Below are 12,687 nucleotides of genomic sequence, written 5' to 3'. Positions count from 1 at the left end.
CTAGCTCAGTGCTTTCTGTGGTGGTGGGGCAGCCAGCGGAAAATACGGAGCCTAGTTGTTGGTAATGTTCTCTAGTTGCGCCGTGATTGGCTCAGTGTTCTGTCACTCATGGGGACACTACGTCACCGCCAAGTCTAAGTGTAGATCTCGAAAATTCAAGCCCATTGAGTGCTGCCATAGACTTACATTAGAAGTGCCCATCCAAGAAGGCTCAAGGTCATTGGCCACAGATAAAATGACGTCAAATCACGTTATATCTACACTAGCTTTGATTGGACTGATCATGTCAACATCATACTTTCAAAATCTTAGCTAGCAGTCACCATCATGAATGAAGTCGACAATCTACTGGCAAATCCTCTTTAATCCTTGTCATATGAAGATAAATAATAAATTATACATAACACGTATCGGTGCTCATCGGCCATTGGACATAAACATTACACATCAAGTTGGAAATCGCAAATTCACAATGAGTGGTTTGGAAGGAATCAGTGGCTAACTGCAATCATTGCAAAGCAATCACTAGCCTGATATTCAGTGGAGTGGCTGTGTGGTCCCAAAACTGGGATTAAGGGTCTCTTTTCCAAGTTTAAAATGATAAACATTAAACATTGGCCATGCTGTCAATGAAGCAGGATTTGTGCCGCGCTCAAAACAACTGTTAACTTGGAACTGCGAAATCTGACTTGAGTTCAAGACAACTGGGAACTCAGGCGGAAAAACAAGGTCCGACTGGGAAAATACGTTTTGAATGGCCATCCAACTCTGAATTTTAAATCCAGAACTGGGGCCTCTTTCTAGAGCTACGACCTGAAGATCACTGATGTCATCATGATTCGACCTTGTTTTGTTTCCGAGTTCCCAGTTGTCTTGAAAGCACCATAAATCCAGAGAATGCCAGACTTTGATGACAACTTTTGCCCATGAAGGACCGCCGCGCCACCTTCCTGTTCAAGTGAGCACAGCACAACAAGGTGAGTCCAAAAACATATTGTATGCTGCTACATAAATGATGTAATATGCCAGGGAGATATGTATACTGTAGCTAAGAAAGTAATACTAAGTGTATGTTGTGTAGTACGCTGTTAGTAGCCCATGTGCCTCACCCTAATAATTTGGTCTATTTTCCCGTCTTAATTTCGCCTACTGTTCTGACTTGGTGGTGCACATGGAGCCTATAATCTGTTTTAGAGAAATATAATAATTTAATATTGTAAGAGCTTTCATTGTCTGCTTATATGCCCCCTTTATTTATCCTACGGTTCTGACTTGGTGTACAGGGAGCACACTGTAAGAACGGCCCATATTCTGAATTCTGAGTGTACATTTCAAAAGTGATGAACAAATCGTTATATTGACTACCTCAGTCCTAGCTCGCTCATTAATGTCTTAATCGAAATTACGGATTGCCTCTCATCCGCTTGTCGTCCCCTTATGCCATAGTTTGTACATTTCAATTGTCAGTAGAAATCACATCTGTTTAAGCAAGTCAGCCATATCAGCTATGTTTTTTTAAAGGTAGTAAATTAGGCTGAATTAACTGTTTTGCTGCCAGACAAGGCTGTTGGGACTCTGCTGTTGCGACAACTTTATGGAGGCCCTAACAGTTTGTGGTCACCGTTATAGTGCAATTATTGTTGTGTTGTGTAGTGGCTTTGCTGGCATGCATCCCGCATTAATTTTTTATTTTTGCCCCACCAAGATTTAGATGCTAAAATCGCCACTGATGTTTACTATGTTACGTCTATCCGTCAGTACTTATCACAAGGGAGCATGCTGTTGGGGGCACTGAGCTATACATATTTGGGTTGGAGGACTGCATTGAGTTATATGAGGGAAGGGCCTTCAAATGTGGTGAAATCAACAGTTTCGTCGTCATTATGATTGCCAGTGTGTACAAATACTAAAATTAATCAGAGAAGGTGGATTTGTCCAATGGGTGACAGGGGAGGGCGGGGATAACCAAAAAGTCGTGTAGACAGTTCACGCAAAAAGAGGTTTAGAAACTGGTTCAAGTTTTGGCTACAGAAAAATAATATTGTCTGAGAGACCGTTCGAGAGGTAGCGAAGCAATTTTACAGTCGTCCATCTGATAGCTAACTAATAATTGTTGTTGTGTGGTATGATATGTAATCGATATGTCTATTTCTGGATTGAGTCCATGTTGTATTTAGCCTAGTTAGCAACATACAAAAAGCTAGCTAGCTAAGGTTAGCGCGAGTGTATCAAAACGTGCTTAGCTAGCTAGTCGCTTTATAAATAATATAATATGTTTAGCTAGTTTCTACTGACTAACTCTTATAATAAGAGTCTTATTTATTTTTGTTTTTCCTTAGACACCCCAACTCTGACGGCGTCCCGAATGTTTTCACAATAGGGGCAAGAATCTGCTAGATCATTTATCACCTCCGAAATTCTGCCACCTTGCATCCTTGAATTACAATTTCAGCAACACACCAGCTATTGGTAGCAGTAGAACTAGGCAACACTTCACTGTGCCTCTTGGACAACCATCGTTGTTTATGTCTTTGTTTTACGAAAACGGTGAGTGCATCATAATGACCAGCTATAGAAATATGAAGGTGCTGTCGTAAATATATACGCTTTGTTTTGTCGTATGTATATTTTGCTGTAGATACTTTTATAATCAAATTCGTGGCGTAGTTATGTCTTTGCTAAGTAAGAATATCAAAATGGCGTCTCCCATCACTCGTGCCATCTGATAAATCATGACGCACTCTGCAGCGCTAGCTAGCTTCATCAGTCAGGCTTCCCGGTTGCTAATCAACCCGACCTCGTTTGTAAGTGGTTTGTATATCGAAGTGAAAGAATGCGTGTACCTAGATGTATGAACGTTAGACACATTTGCTGCGTTTTAGCTCACGGTAAAGCAAGATAAGTTGGCTATCTAACGTTAGTTAGTGCATACTTGCAAGCGCCACCAACTGAGCCACACGGGGTCTTGTGTCGTAATTGAGTTTGACAATGTCAGTGGCGACATTTCACGAGAGCAACACAAACTTTGGACACATTGGGTAGCTAACTAGCAACATACCCAACAACTATACATACAGGTTGTAACTAAAAGTTCAAGTCAGATAATTATATAGGCTACTTAGGTATTCATTTACATTTTACTCATTTAGCAGACGCTCTTATCCAGAGCAACTTACAGTTAGTGAGTGCATACATTTTTCATACTGGCCCCCCGTGGGAATCGAACCCACAACCCTGGCGTTGCAAGCGCCATGCTCTACCAACTGAGCTACAGCCATTGCCATCTAGGAAGTTATCAATATCTGTGGAACTAGAGTTGATGTCCATGCCTTTCTCCCCTCTTTTCAGAGCTGTTGCGCAGCTGTTGGAACCTGTGTGGAGGAAACCTAGTCTACGATCAAGGAGCTTGCGGCCACAGTGGCAAAATATTTTTCATGTCAGAGGCTGAGCACGCTTGTAGTCGTTTATGTCATCCCCTCTTTTCCAGACAGAAGATCCCAAAAAATCCCCATTCAAGATCTTTTTATCTTACTGATAGTGCTAGTGGCCAGTCAAAATGTCTGTCAACGTCAACCGCAGTGTGGCAGACCAGTTCTATCGCTACAAGATGCCCCGTCTGATTGCTAAGGTGATTATCTGGTATAATATTGTCATGATCCTGTCAGGAAAATGGCATCGTCATTCAACATTCTTGATATTTGCGTCCTTGGTCAGTTGTATGTTTTCCAATGAAATGTGCAGGCCTCAATGGTGATCCATATGCAAAATGATTCTGCTAAGTTATTTATGGTTTTTGTGGTCTGATTTGTGTCCAGGTTGAGGGCAAAGGAAATGGAATCAAGACAGTCATTGTCAACATGACTGATGTTGCAAAGGCACTGAGTAGGCCTCCAACATGTAAGTTGACCTCCCCACTACCATAATGTTGTTGATTCTAAAATGGTTACGTTGACTTGCACCATACATTGATAATGTTACCTTCACTTGACTAAATGTTAGGTAGCTGTTGTGTGCATAACCATCCATTAGCTTAGTGGATGTTGATTGCGACTCATATGCTCTTTGCAGATCCGACCAAGTTTTTTGGTTGTGAGCTTGGTGCGCAGACCCAGTTTGATGCAAAGAATGACCGCTTCATCGTCAACGGATCCCATGAGGCGAACAAGTTGCAGGAGATGCTTGATGTATTTATCCGTAAATTTGTGCTGTGTCCTGAGTGTGATAACCCTGAAACCGATTTGGTAAATATTTGATGAACATATTTGTCCTTTGTGGTGGGCGTTTGGGTAGTGTTGTCAAGAGCGGGACAGGAATGAAATTTGTTGAATGGAATTTGACCGTTTTATACCAAAGCCACAGATGTTGGTCAATTATTTTCCTGGTAGTGTTTCTTCCTTTTTTTTATCATGTCTTTTAATTCACTCCGTGTTTAGTGATTTATCAAGTTCTGTTTGATGTCCTTCCTGAGGCGTGTAGATATAATAAAGACCTGGTCATGTTTTTATATATAACTTGTTCTCAACTGGCTTACCTGGTTAAATAAATATATAGATTTATTTGACATCCTGCCAACCTTGATTTGTGCCATATCTGCCATTTTGGGTCCTACTTGTGAATGCCCCAGCCATTCGGGATCTCATCTGCTACATCATACACTGCAGTGAGAGATCAAGTGGCTTTTTCTCCAGCAATGCAGTTATGGTCTGTTTTGGGGACATGATTGCTTGTCTATCATGGGTGGTATAAAGAGTGATTATGCTAATAATTTGGTTGACCTTTCATTGCAGCATATCAATCCTAAGAAACAAACCATTGGTAACTCCTGTAAGGCCTGTGGGTACCGTGGCATGCTAGACACTCGACACAAGCTCTGCACGTTTATCCTCAAAAACCCACCAGGTAAGCACATAATAAGAATTTGCCCAGGACCAGTTTGTTTTTCTTACTGATCGAAAAGTCATGTCTGATATGTGGCCTGTTGCGTGACAAAGCACCGGTGGCTTTTTCAACAGAAAATGAACCTGGATCTGTGAAGGAGAAAAAAGAGAAGAAGAACCGTAAGAAGGACAAGGAGAATGGCTCTGGCAGCGGAGAGGCTGGGAACCATAACGACATAGATGCCCCTGATGCCGTGGTGAGTATCCTCAATAATGTATGCAAGCCATGTCAGTTCCCTTAAGTTCTTAATGCTAGTGGTTGAATAGGGGGAACCAACCTCCCTCACCCCCCTTCAAGCTATTATTGTTCTGAAGGACTAGTCTGTCAGTAACTCAAGCCTGTCTGTCTAGCAGCTATTGATCCTGTGAGAACGTGTTGTGTATCAGGACGGTGATGATGATGACGAGGATTGGGCAGAGGAGACCACGGAGGAGGCACAGAGACGAAGAATGGAGGAGATCAGCGCCCATGCCAAGAACCTGACCCTCAGTGAGGACCTGGAGAAGACCCTGGAGGAGAGGGTCAACATATTCTATAACTTTGTCAAAGTAATTTTAATTTTTTATTTAGCCTTTATTTATACAGGTTTTTCTCATTGAGAGAAAATCTATTTTTCAAGAGAGACCTGGTCCAACAGCAGCAGGGGGAACAAAGTTTCAGACAAAACTACTTACATACACTAACACGACATTGAACAAAACTATAGACACACATACAGTACAACAATTACATATTACGTAACCGCTGTCCTAAAGACAATTACACTCTTCTATGATATTTACATCGATCAAGTGTTTAAACTCCACTAACTTTACTAGATTTTACATTTTAGTCATTTAGCAGACGGTCTTATCCAGAGCGACTTACAGTTAGTGCATACATTTTCATACTGGCCCCCTGTGGGAATCGAACCCACAACCCTGGCGTTGCAAATGCCATGCTCTACCAACTGAGCTACACTGGGCCTAGATCATCAAGTTGTGCCTGAAACCAGTTACAAGGACAATGAAAGTCGGTGATCCATTGTGACATTTTCTCATTGATATAGGGGAACAATGAAAGAGTGAACATTTTATGATGGGGACCTAGAAGTTTTGACTAGCCATAAGTAATTGTTTCTGTTCCACAAACAGAGCTATCTTTGTGTTGCTTGGCTTCTTAGGGGCTATTTTGAAGATCATGGTGTTAAAAGCTTTCTTGCTGTGGTTACTTTCCCCATCTCCAGCAAAAAAGGGATGATGGCGCTATTGATGCAGCAGATAAGGAGATCTTGGCGGAGGCAGAGCGTCTGGATGTGACAGCCATGGGGCCTCTGATCCTGAGCGAACTACTGTTTGACGAAAACATCCGTGACCAGATAAAGAAATACAAACGCCATTTTCTTCGCGTGAGTCTTCAATCCCCTATTGTTACATTTGACCTCTGTCATAACCTCTTACCACTGTGGTAATGTGTTCAAGAGGGGACAAAGTTGACCAAAACCTTCCCAAATTGATTGTGGTTTTGTTACTTCTCCTCTTGTCTTCAGTTCTGTGTGAATAACAAGAAGGCCCAGAAATACCTCCTGGGAGGCTTTGAGTGCCTGGTAAAGCTGCACCAAGCCCAGCTGCTGCCCCGTGTGCCTGTCGTATTCAAAGACCTGTATGATGCGGATCTAGTGGAGGAGGATGTCATACTGTCCTGGGCAGAGAAGGTGTGTGGTTAAACTTGTACACGCTCTCACACAAGGTTCAATACAGCTGTATGTCAGACTGATTACCTTAATACCTAGTTTCTTGTAAAATAAAGCATTTTGTCCTCATTAAAATGTATCAGTGTTTGCTCCTTCTCTGTGAGTGTTATTGCTCATGACTTTATAACTTTCAGGTGTCCAAGAAGTATGTCTCTAAGGAACTTGCCAAAGAGATCCATGCGAAGGCAGCTCCTTTCATCAAGTGGCTGAAGGAGGCGGAGGAAGAGAGTGAGGGCAGTGAGGCAGAGGAGGATGATGAAAATGTGGAGGTACTGATCAGACTGTCCACTGATATATTTTCATAGCTTGCACAGTTTATACACTGTGGTTTGAGTTGGGCTACTAGGATATGCTTAGTGAAAATTGCAACTAATGCAAGACCTACTAAAAGTAATTCCGCTACCCAAGAATAGTAAAGCCCCCTTTACTGGCTCAAATAGCTGACCAGATAAAAAAAAAAAAAAAAATATACACCTTATGGAACAGCGGGGACTGTGAAGAGACACACACACACACACACACACACAGGCACGGACACATACGCATAAGACACGCACTCTACACACGTACACATGGATGTTGTATTGTAAATATGTGATGGTGGAGTAGTGGCCTGAGGGAACACACTACATTTATTGGGTAAAGTGTTATGAAATGTCATGTAATATTTTAAATTGTATATAACTGCCTTAATGTTGTAGGACCCCAGGAAGAGTAAGGGGATCCTTAATAAATATGAATAGAATTGAATCAATTTTGAAATTGAAAGAAATCTGAAAGTTTTTGTTTTGACGCCAGTATATGCACAACTAAACACTCTTTATTTCCCCTCCTGCTCTCAGGTTGTATATGATTCTTCTGCTCGGGAACTGAAAGTGGAGACCGTAAAACCGGACAAGCCTGACGAGGAAGAGGATGACTTTGATATTGATGCAATTTAAACGAGACCATTTTGAGAAGTAGCTTTGAATCACATTTTCTCATCCTGCCAAATCGCCAGCCCTACTCACCCTTTTCCCACAACATCACTGCTTTTGTTAACATAGCGCTATTACTCACTGCACATTAACTCTGTAATTTAAACATATTTGATCTATGTGATATGGGTGTATTTTGGGGATTTTAATCTTGGTTTTGTGGGATTTACTTGACTGCACATTAATTATTAAAATGTATTTTTCCAGTCATTAAAGAATGTTTTGCTATCCACAGCTGTTGTATGTTTGTTTTTTATTTATTTTACCTTTTATTTAACCAGGTAAACCAGTTGAGAACAAGTTCTCATTTACAACTGCGACCTGGCCAAGATAAAGCAAAGCAGTGCGATAAAAACAACAACACAGAGTTACATATGGGGTAAAACAAAACAAAGTCAAAAATACAACATAAATACATATATATACAGTGTGTGCAAATGTAGCAAGTTATGGAGGTAAGGCAATAAATAGGCTATAGTGCAAAATAATTACAATTAGTATTAACACTGGAATGATAGATGTGCAAGAGATGATGTGCAAATAGAGATACTGGGGTACAAATGAGCAAAATAAATAACAATATAGGGATGAGGTAGTTGGGCGGGCTAATTTCAGATGGGCTGTGTACCGGTGCAGTGATCGGTAAGGTGCTCTGACAACTGATGCTTAAAGTTAGTGAGGGAGATAATTGTCTCCAGCTTCAGAGATTTTTGCAATTTGTTCCAGTCATTGGCAGCAGAGAACTGGAAGGAATGGCGGCCAAAGGAGGTGTTGGCTTTGGGGATGACCAGTGAGATATACCTGCTGGAGCGCATACTATGGGTGGGTGTTGCTATGGTGACCAATGAGCTAAGATAAGGCGGGGATTTGCCTAGCAGTGATTTATAGATGGCCTGGAGCCAGTGGGTTTGGCGACGAATATGTAGTGAGGACCAGCCAACAAGAGCGTACAGGTCACAGTGGTGGGTAGTATATGGGGCTTTGGAGACAAAACGGATGGCACTGTGATAGACTACATCCAATTTGCTGAGTAGAGTGTTGGAGGCTATTTTGTAAATGACATCGCCGAAGTCAAGGATCGGTAGGATAGTCAGTTTTACGAGGGCATGTTTGGCAGCATGAGTGAAGGAGGCTTTGTTGCGAAATAGGAAACTGATTCTAGATTTAACTTTGGTTTTGAGATTCTTAATGTGAGTCTGGAAGGAGAGTTTACAGTCTAACCAGACACCTAGATATTTGTAGTTGTCCACATACTCTAGGTCAGACCCGTCGAGAATAGTGATTCTGGGCGGGTGCAAGCAGCGTTTGGTTGAAGAGCATGCATTTAGTTTTACTAGTGTTTAAGAGCAGTTGGAGGCTACTGAAGGAGTGTTGTATGGCATTGAAGCTCGTTTGGAGGTTTGTTAACACAGTGTCCAATGAAGGGCCAGATGTATACAAAATGGTGTCGTCTGCGTAGAGGTGGATCTGAGAGTCACCAGCAGCAAGAGCGACGTCATTGATATACACAGAGAAAAGAGTCGGCCCAAGAATTGAACCCTGTGGCACCCCCATAGAGACTGCCATAGGTCCAGACAACAGGCCCTCCGATTTGACACATTGAACTCTATCTGAGAAGTAGTTGGTGAACCAGGCGAGGCAGTCATTTGAGAAACCAAGGCTATTTAGTCTGCCAATAAGAATGCGGTGGTTGACAGAGTCGAAAGCCTTGGCCAGGTCAATGAAAACGGCTGCACAGTACTGTCTATTATCGATCGCGGTTATAATATCGTTTAGGACCTTGAGCGTGGCTGAAGTGCACCCATGACCAGCTCGGAAACCGGATTGCATAGCGGAGAAGGTACGGTGGGATTCGAAATGGTCGGTGATCTGTTTGTTGACTTGGCTTTCAAAAACTTTCGAAAGGCAGGGCAGGATGGATATGGGTCTGTAACAGTTTGGATCTAGAGTGTCACCCCCTTTGAAGAGGGGGATGACCGCGGCAGCTTTCCAATCTCTGGGGATCTCAGACGTTACGAAAGAGAGATTGAACAGGCTAGTAATAGGGGTTGCGACAATTTCGGCGGCTAGTTTTAGAAAGAAAGGGTCCAGATTGTCTAGCCCAGATGATTTGTAGGGGTCCAGATTTTGCAGCTCTTTCAGAACATCAGCTGTCTGGATTTGTTTGAAGGAGAAGCGGGGGGGCATGGGCAAGTTGCAGCGGAGGGTGCAGAGCTGGTGGCCGGGGTAGTGGTAGCCGTAGCAAAATGCTTGTTGAAATTCTCGATTATTGTTCAATTTAATCACAGATAAACAAGACCCTTCGGTTAATTGTTAGATGGGACTTGTCTGAGAAGTGATGAACAGTGCATTCGGAAAGTATTCAGACCCTTGACTTTGTCCACATTTTGTTACGTTACAGCCTTACTCTAAAATTGATTAAATTGCCTTTTCCCCTCAATCTGCACACAATACCTCAATGACAGACATTTTAGAAAATGTTATACAAAAATAAAAACCTGATCACATTTAAATAAGTATTCAGACCCTTTACTCAGTACTTTGTTGGAGCACCTTTTGCAGCTATTAAAGCTGCAAGTCTTCTTGGGTATGACGCTACAAGGTTGGCCCACCTGTATTTGGGGAGTTCCTCCCATTCCTCTGCAGATCCTCTCAAGCTCTGTCAGGTTGGATGGGGAGCGTTGCTAAGCTATTTTCAGGTCAACAGAGACGTTAGATTGGGTTCAAGTCTGGGCTCTGGCTGGGTCACTCAAGGACATTGTCCTGTTGGAAGGTAAACCTTCACCCCAGTCTGAGGTTTATCAAGGATCTCTCTGTACTTTGCTCCCTTCATCTTTGCCTCGATCCTGACTAGTCTCCCAGTCCCTACCGCTGAAAAACATCCCCACAGCATGGTGCTGCTTCACTGTAGTGATGGTGCCAGGTTTCCTCCAGATGTGACGCTTGGCATTCAGGCCAAAGAGTTTCATCTTGGTTTCATCAGACCAGAGAATCTTGGTTCTCAGTCTGTAGGTGCCTTTTGGCAAACTCCAAGCAGGCTGTCATGTGCCTTTTACTGAGGAGTGGCTTCCGTCTGGCCACTACCATAAAGGCCTGATTGGTGGAGTGCTGCAGAGATGGTTGTCCTTCTTGAAGGTTCTCCCATCTCCACAGAGGAACTCTGGAGCGCTGTCAGAGTGAACATCGGGTTCTTGGTCACCTCCCTGACTGAGGCCCTTCTCCCCAGATTGCTCAATTTCGAGTCTCATAACAAAGGGTCTGAAGACATGTAAATAAGGTATTTCTGTTTTTTGTAATAATTTTGGAAACATTTCTAAAACAGTTTTTGCTTTGTCATTACGGGGTATTGTGTGTAGATTGTTGAACAAAAATAAATTTAATCCATTTTAGAATAAGTAACTTAACAAAATGTGGAAAAAGTCAAGGTGTCTGAATACTTTCCGAAGGCACTGTATGTGTGAACTGTACATGCCCTCTAGGGATGTCACTCAGCACTCTGCATTGTAGTCTATTGTGTAAGGACAGTGGTCTGAATTTGTGTGTCGAGGCATCCATTTCATAAGGCACCCTTTCATATGAAGTGGATTTGCAAGTTTTGCACATTTTCATCAGCTAACCAGCGCACTATAATACGACACTACAAGTTGAAACATGGTCATTATAGTAGATCTTGCCTCTTACCTTGCATATATACTGACTGTGTCTGTTCTTTCAAGACACAATCAGCTCTAAAGACTCATTTGTTGAAACATGAAACATTGACACATGGATCTCAAGATGCAGTGACTTATCGATTGCAGTGTGAACTTTGTTTATTATTATTAAATTATTATTATTTAAAATTAAAATTAAATTAAACTTTGTGATTTTTCAGAGCCTTGCCGCCTTAAACAATACTTTGTTCATTTGGGAGGTCATTTAAAAAATAAGGAAAAGCTGAGGTGCCCCTTTCAACAATGTACATTCAAGTCGAGTGTGAATACTACCTTTAGAGCACATAAAAGTAGATATCACAATTCTTCAAGATTAAATGATTTGAGAGCAGAGTTAATTTGTGTTCGTAGTTTACCAGCTGCAGCCAATACTGAAGATGCAGTTCTTTTAGATAGTGATGTCATTTCAGATTGTGGGTTTTTAGAAGACAATGAAGATTATGGAGAGTCTATAAAGCATAGACTGGCCTCCTTATTCTTACGAATGCAAACAGTCTTGCATGTCTCAAAGTCTGCCATTCAGGAAATAGTTGATGATCTGCATGAAATTGGCACTCTATCTGGAGATTTCAGCAAGAGGACTATTGAAAATCTGTTAAAACAGCACAATTTAGATACAACCTCCCGAGTGGCGCAGTGGTCTATGGCACTACATCACAGTGCTAGCTGTGCCACTAGAGATCCTGGTTCGAATCCAGGCTTTGTCGTAGCAGGCCGCGACCGGGAGACCCATGGGGCGGCGCACAATTGGCCCAGGGTAGGGGAGGGAATGGCCGGCAGGGATGTAGCTCAGTTGGTGGGTTTGATTCCCACGGGGGGCCAGTATGAAAAAAATTATAATGGATGCACTCACTAACTGTAAGTCGCTCTCGATAAGAGCGTCTGCTAAATGACTAAAATGTAAATGTATTCCCTCTTTGACAAGTCGGCAGACATTGAATACAAAACTATTTTGAAAAAATTAGAGCACATAAAACAGTGGAATTATGACGCTCATCACGGTGACTCCTTATCCCCCCTTATTTTCAGTATATTGCGACAGCCTATCCAGTCATAACAAAGCTACTATTGGAAACAGAAGCGCTGACTCATGGTTTCTGTAGGTAAGGCATTAACTTTATTTCCAATCGGTCATTGTGAATCACTGAGCAGTGACAGTGCTACTACCACTGCCTGTACTGCACTCCAATGAGCGCTAAGGGGCCGCTTGTTTCCTTTCAGACAGTAGTGATGGCATTCCGAGCAGAGTTATTTTCGGTGAGCTGCATCATTTGGCTCCCAAACGGCTCTTCATTTAAAATGCTTGAAAATCGCCCTAGAACCAGGA

The 12,687-nt window shown here is 42.3% G+C and overlaps 1 protein-coding gene across 5 annotated transcripts; it reads left to right on the top strand.

Moving 5' to 3' along the window:
- The first annotated feature begins 1,918 nt into the window (after positions 1 to 1,918).
- On the top strand, positions 1,919 to 7,881 carry LOC311102905 (eukaryotic translation initiation factor 5-like). Of its 5 annotated transcripts, none has more exons than XM_084144382.1 (12): positions 1,919 to 2,123; positions 2,340 to 2,547; positions 3,349 to 3,628; positions 3,816 to 3,897; positions 4,069 to 4,241; positions 4,788 to 4,899; positions 5,013 to 5,134; positions 5,325 to 5,486; positions 6,164 to 6,325; positions 6,467 to 6,631; positions 6,805 to 6,939; positions 7,513 to 7,881. In XM_084144382.1, exons 3-12 carry the CDS (start codon positions 3,557 to 3,559, stop codon positions 7,609 to 7,611), a joined length of 1,284 nt encoding a protein of 427 aa, XP_084000508.1. In that variant the 5' UTR covers positions 1,919 to 2,123; positions 2,340 to 2,547; positions 3,349 to 3,556; the 3' UTR covers positions 7,612 to 7,881. The 5 variants fall into 5 exon arrangements, with proteins under 5 accessions (XP_084000508.1, XP_084000507.1, XP_084000505.1 ...); XM_084144381.1 differs by having other exon boundaries at positions 1,945 to 2,064; XM_084144379.1 differs by having other exon boundaries at positions 1,945 to 2,064; positions 4,992 to 5,134.
- The last annotated feature ends 4,806 nt before the right edge of the window (positions 7,882 to 12,687 follow it).

This window comes from Coregonus lavaretus (genome assembly GCF_964263955.1).
Source record: "Coregonus lavaretus genome assembly, chromosome: 27".
Taxonomy (NCBI): Eukaryota; Metazoa; Chordata; class Actinopteri; order Salmoniformes; family Salmonidae; genus Coregonus; species Coregonus lavaretus.
The sequence above is the reverse complement of the archived record's forward strand: the minus strand, read 5'-3'. Positions and strand labels throughout refer to the sequence as shown.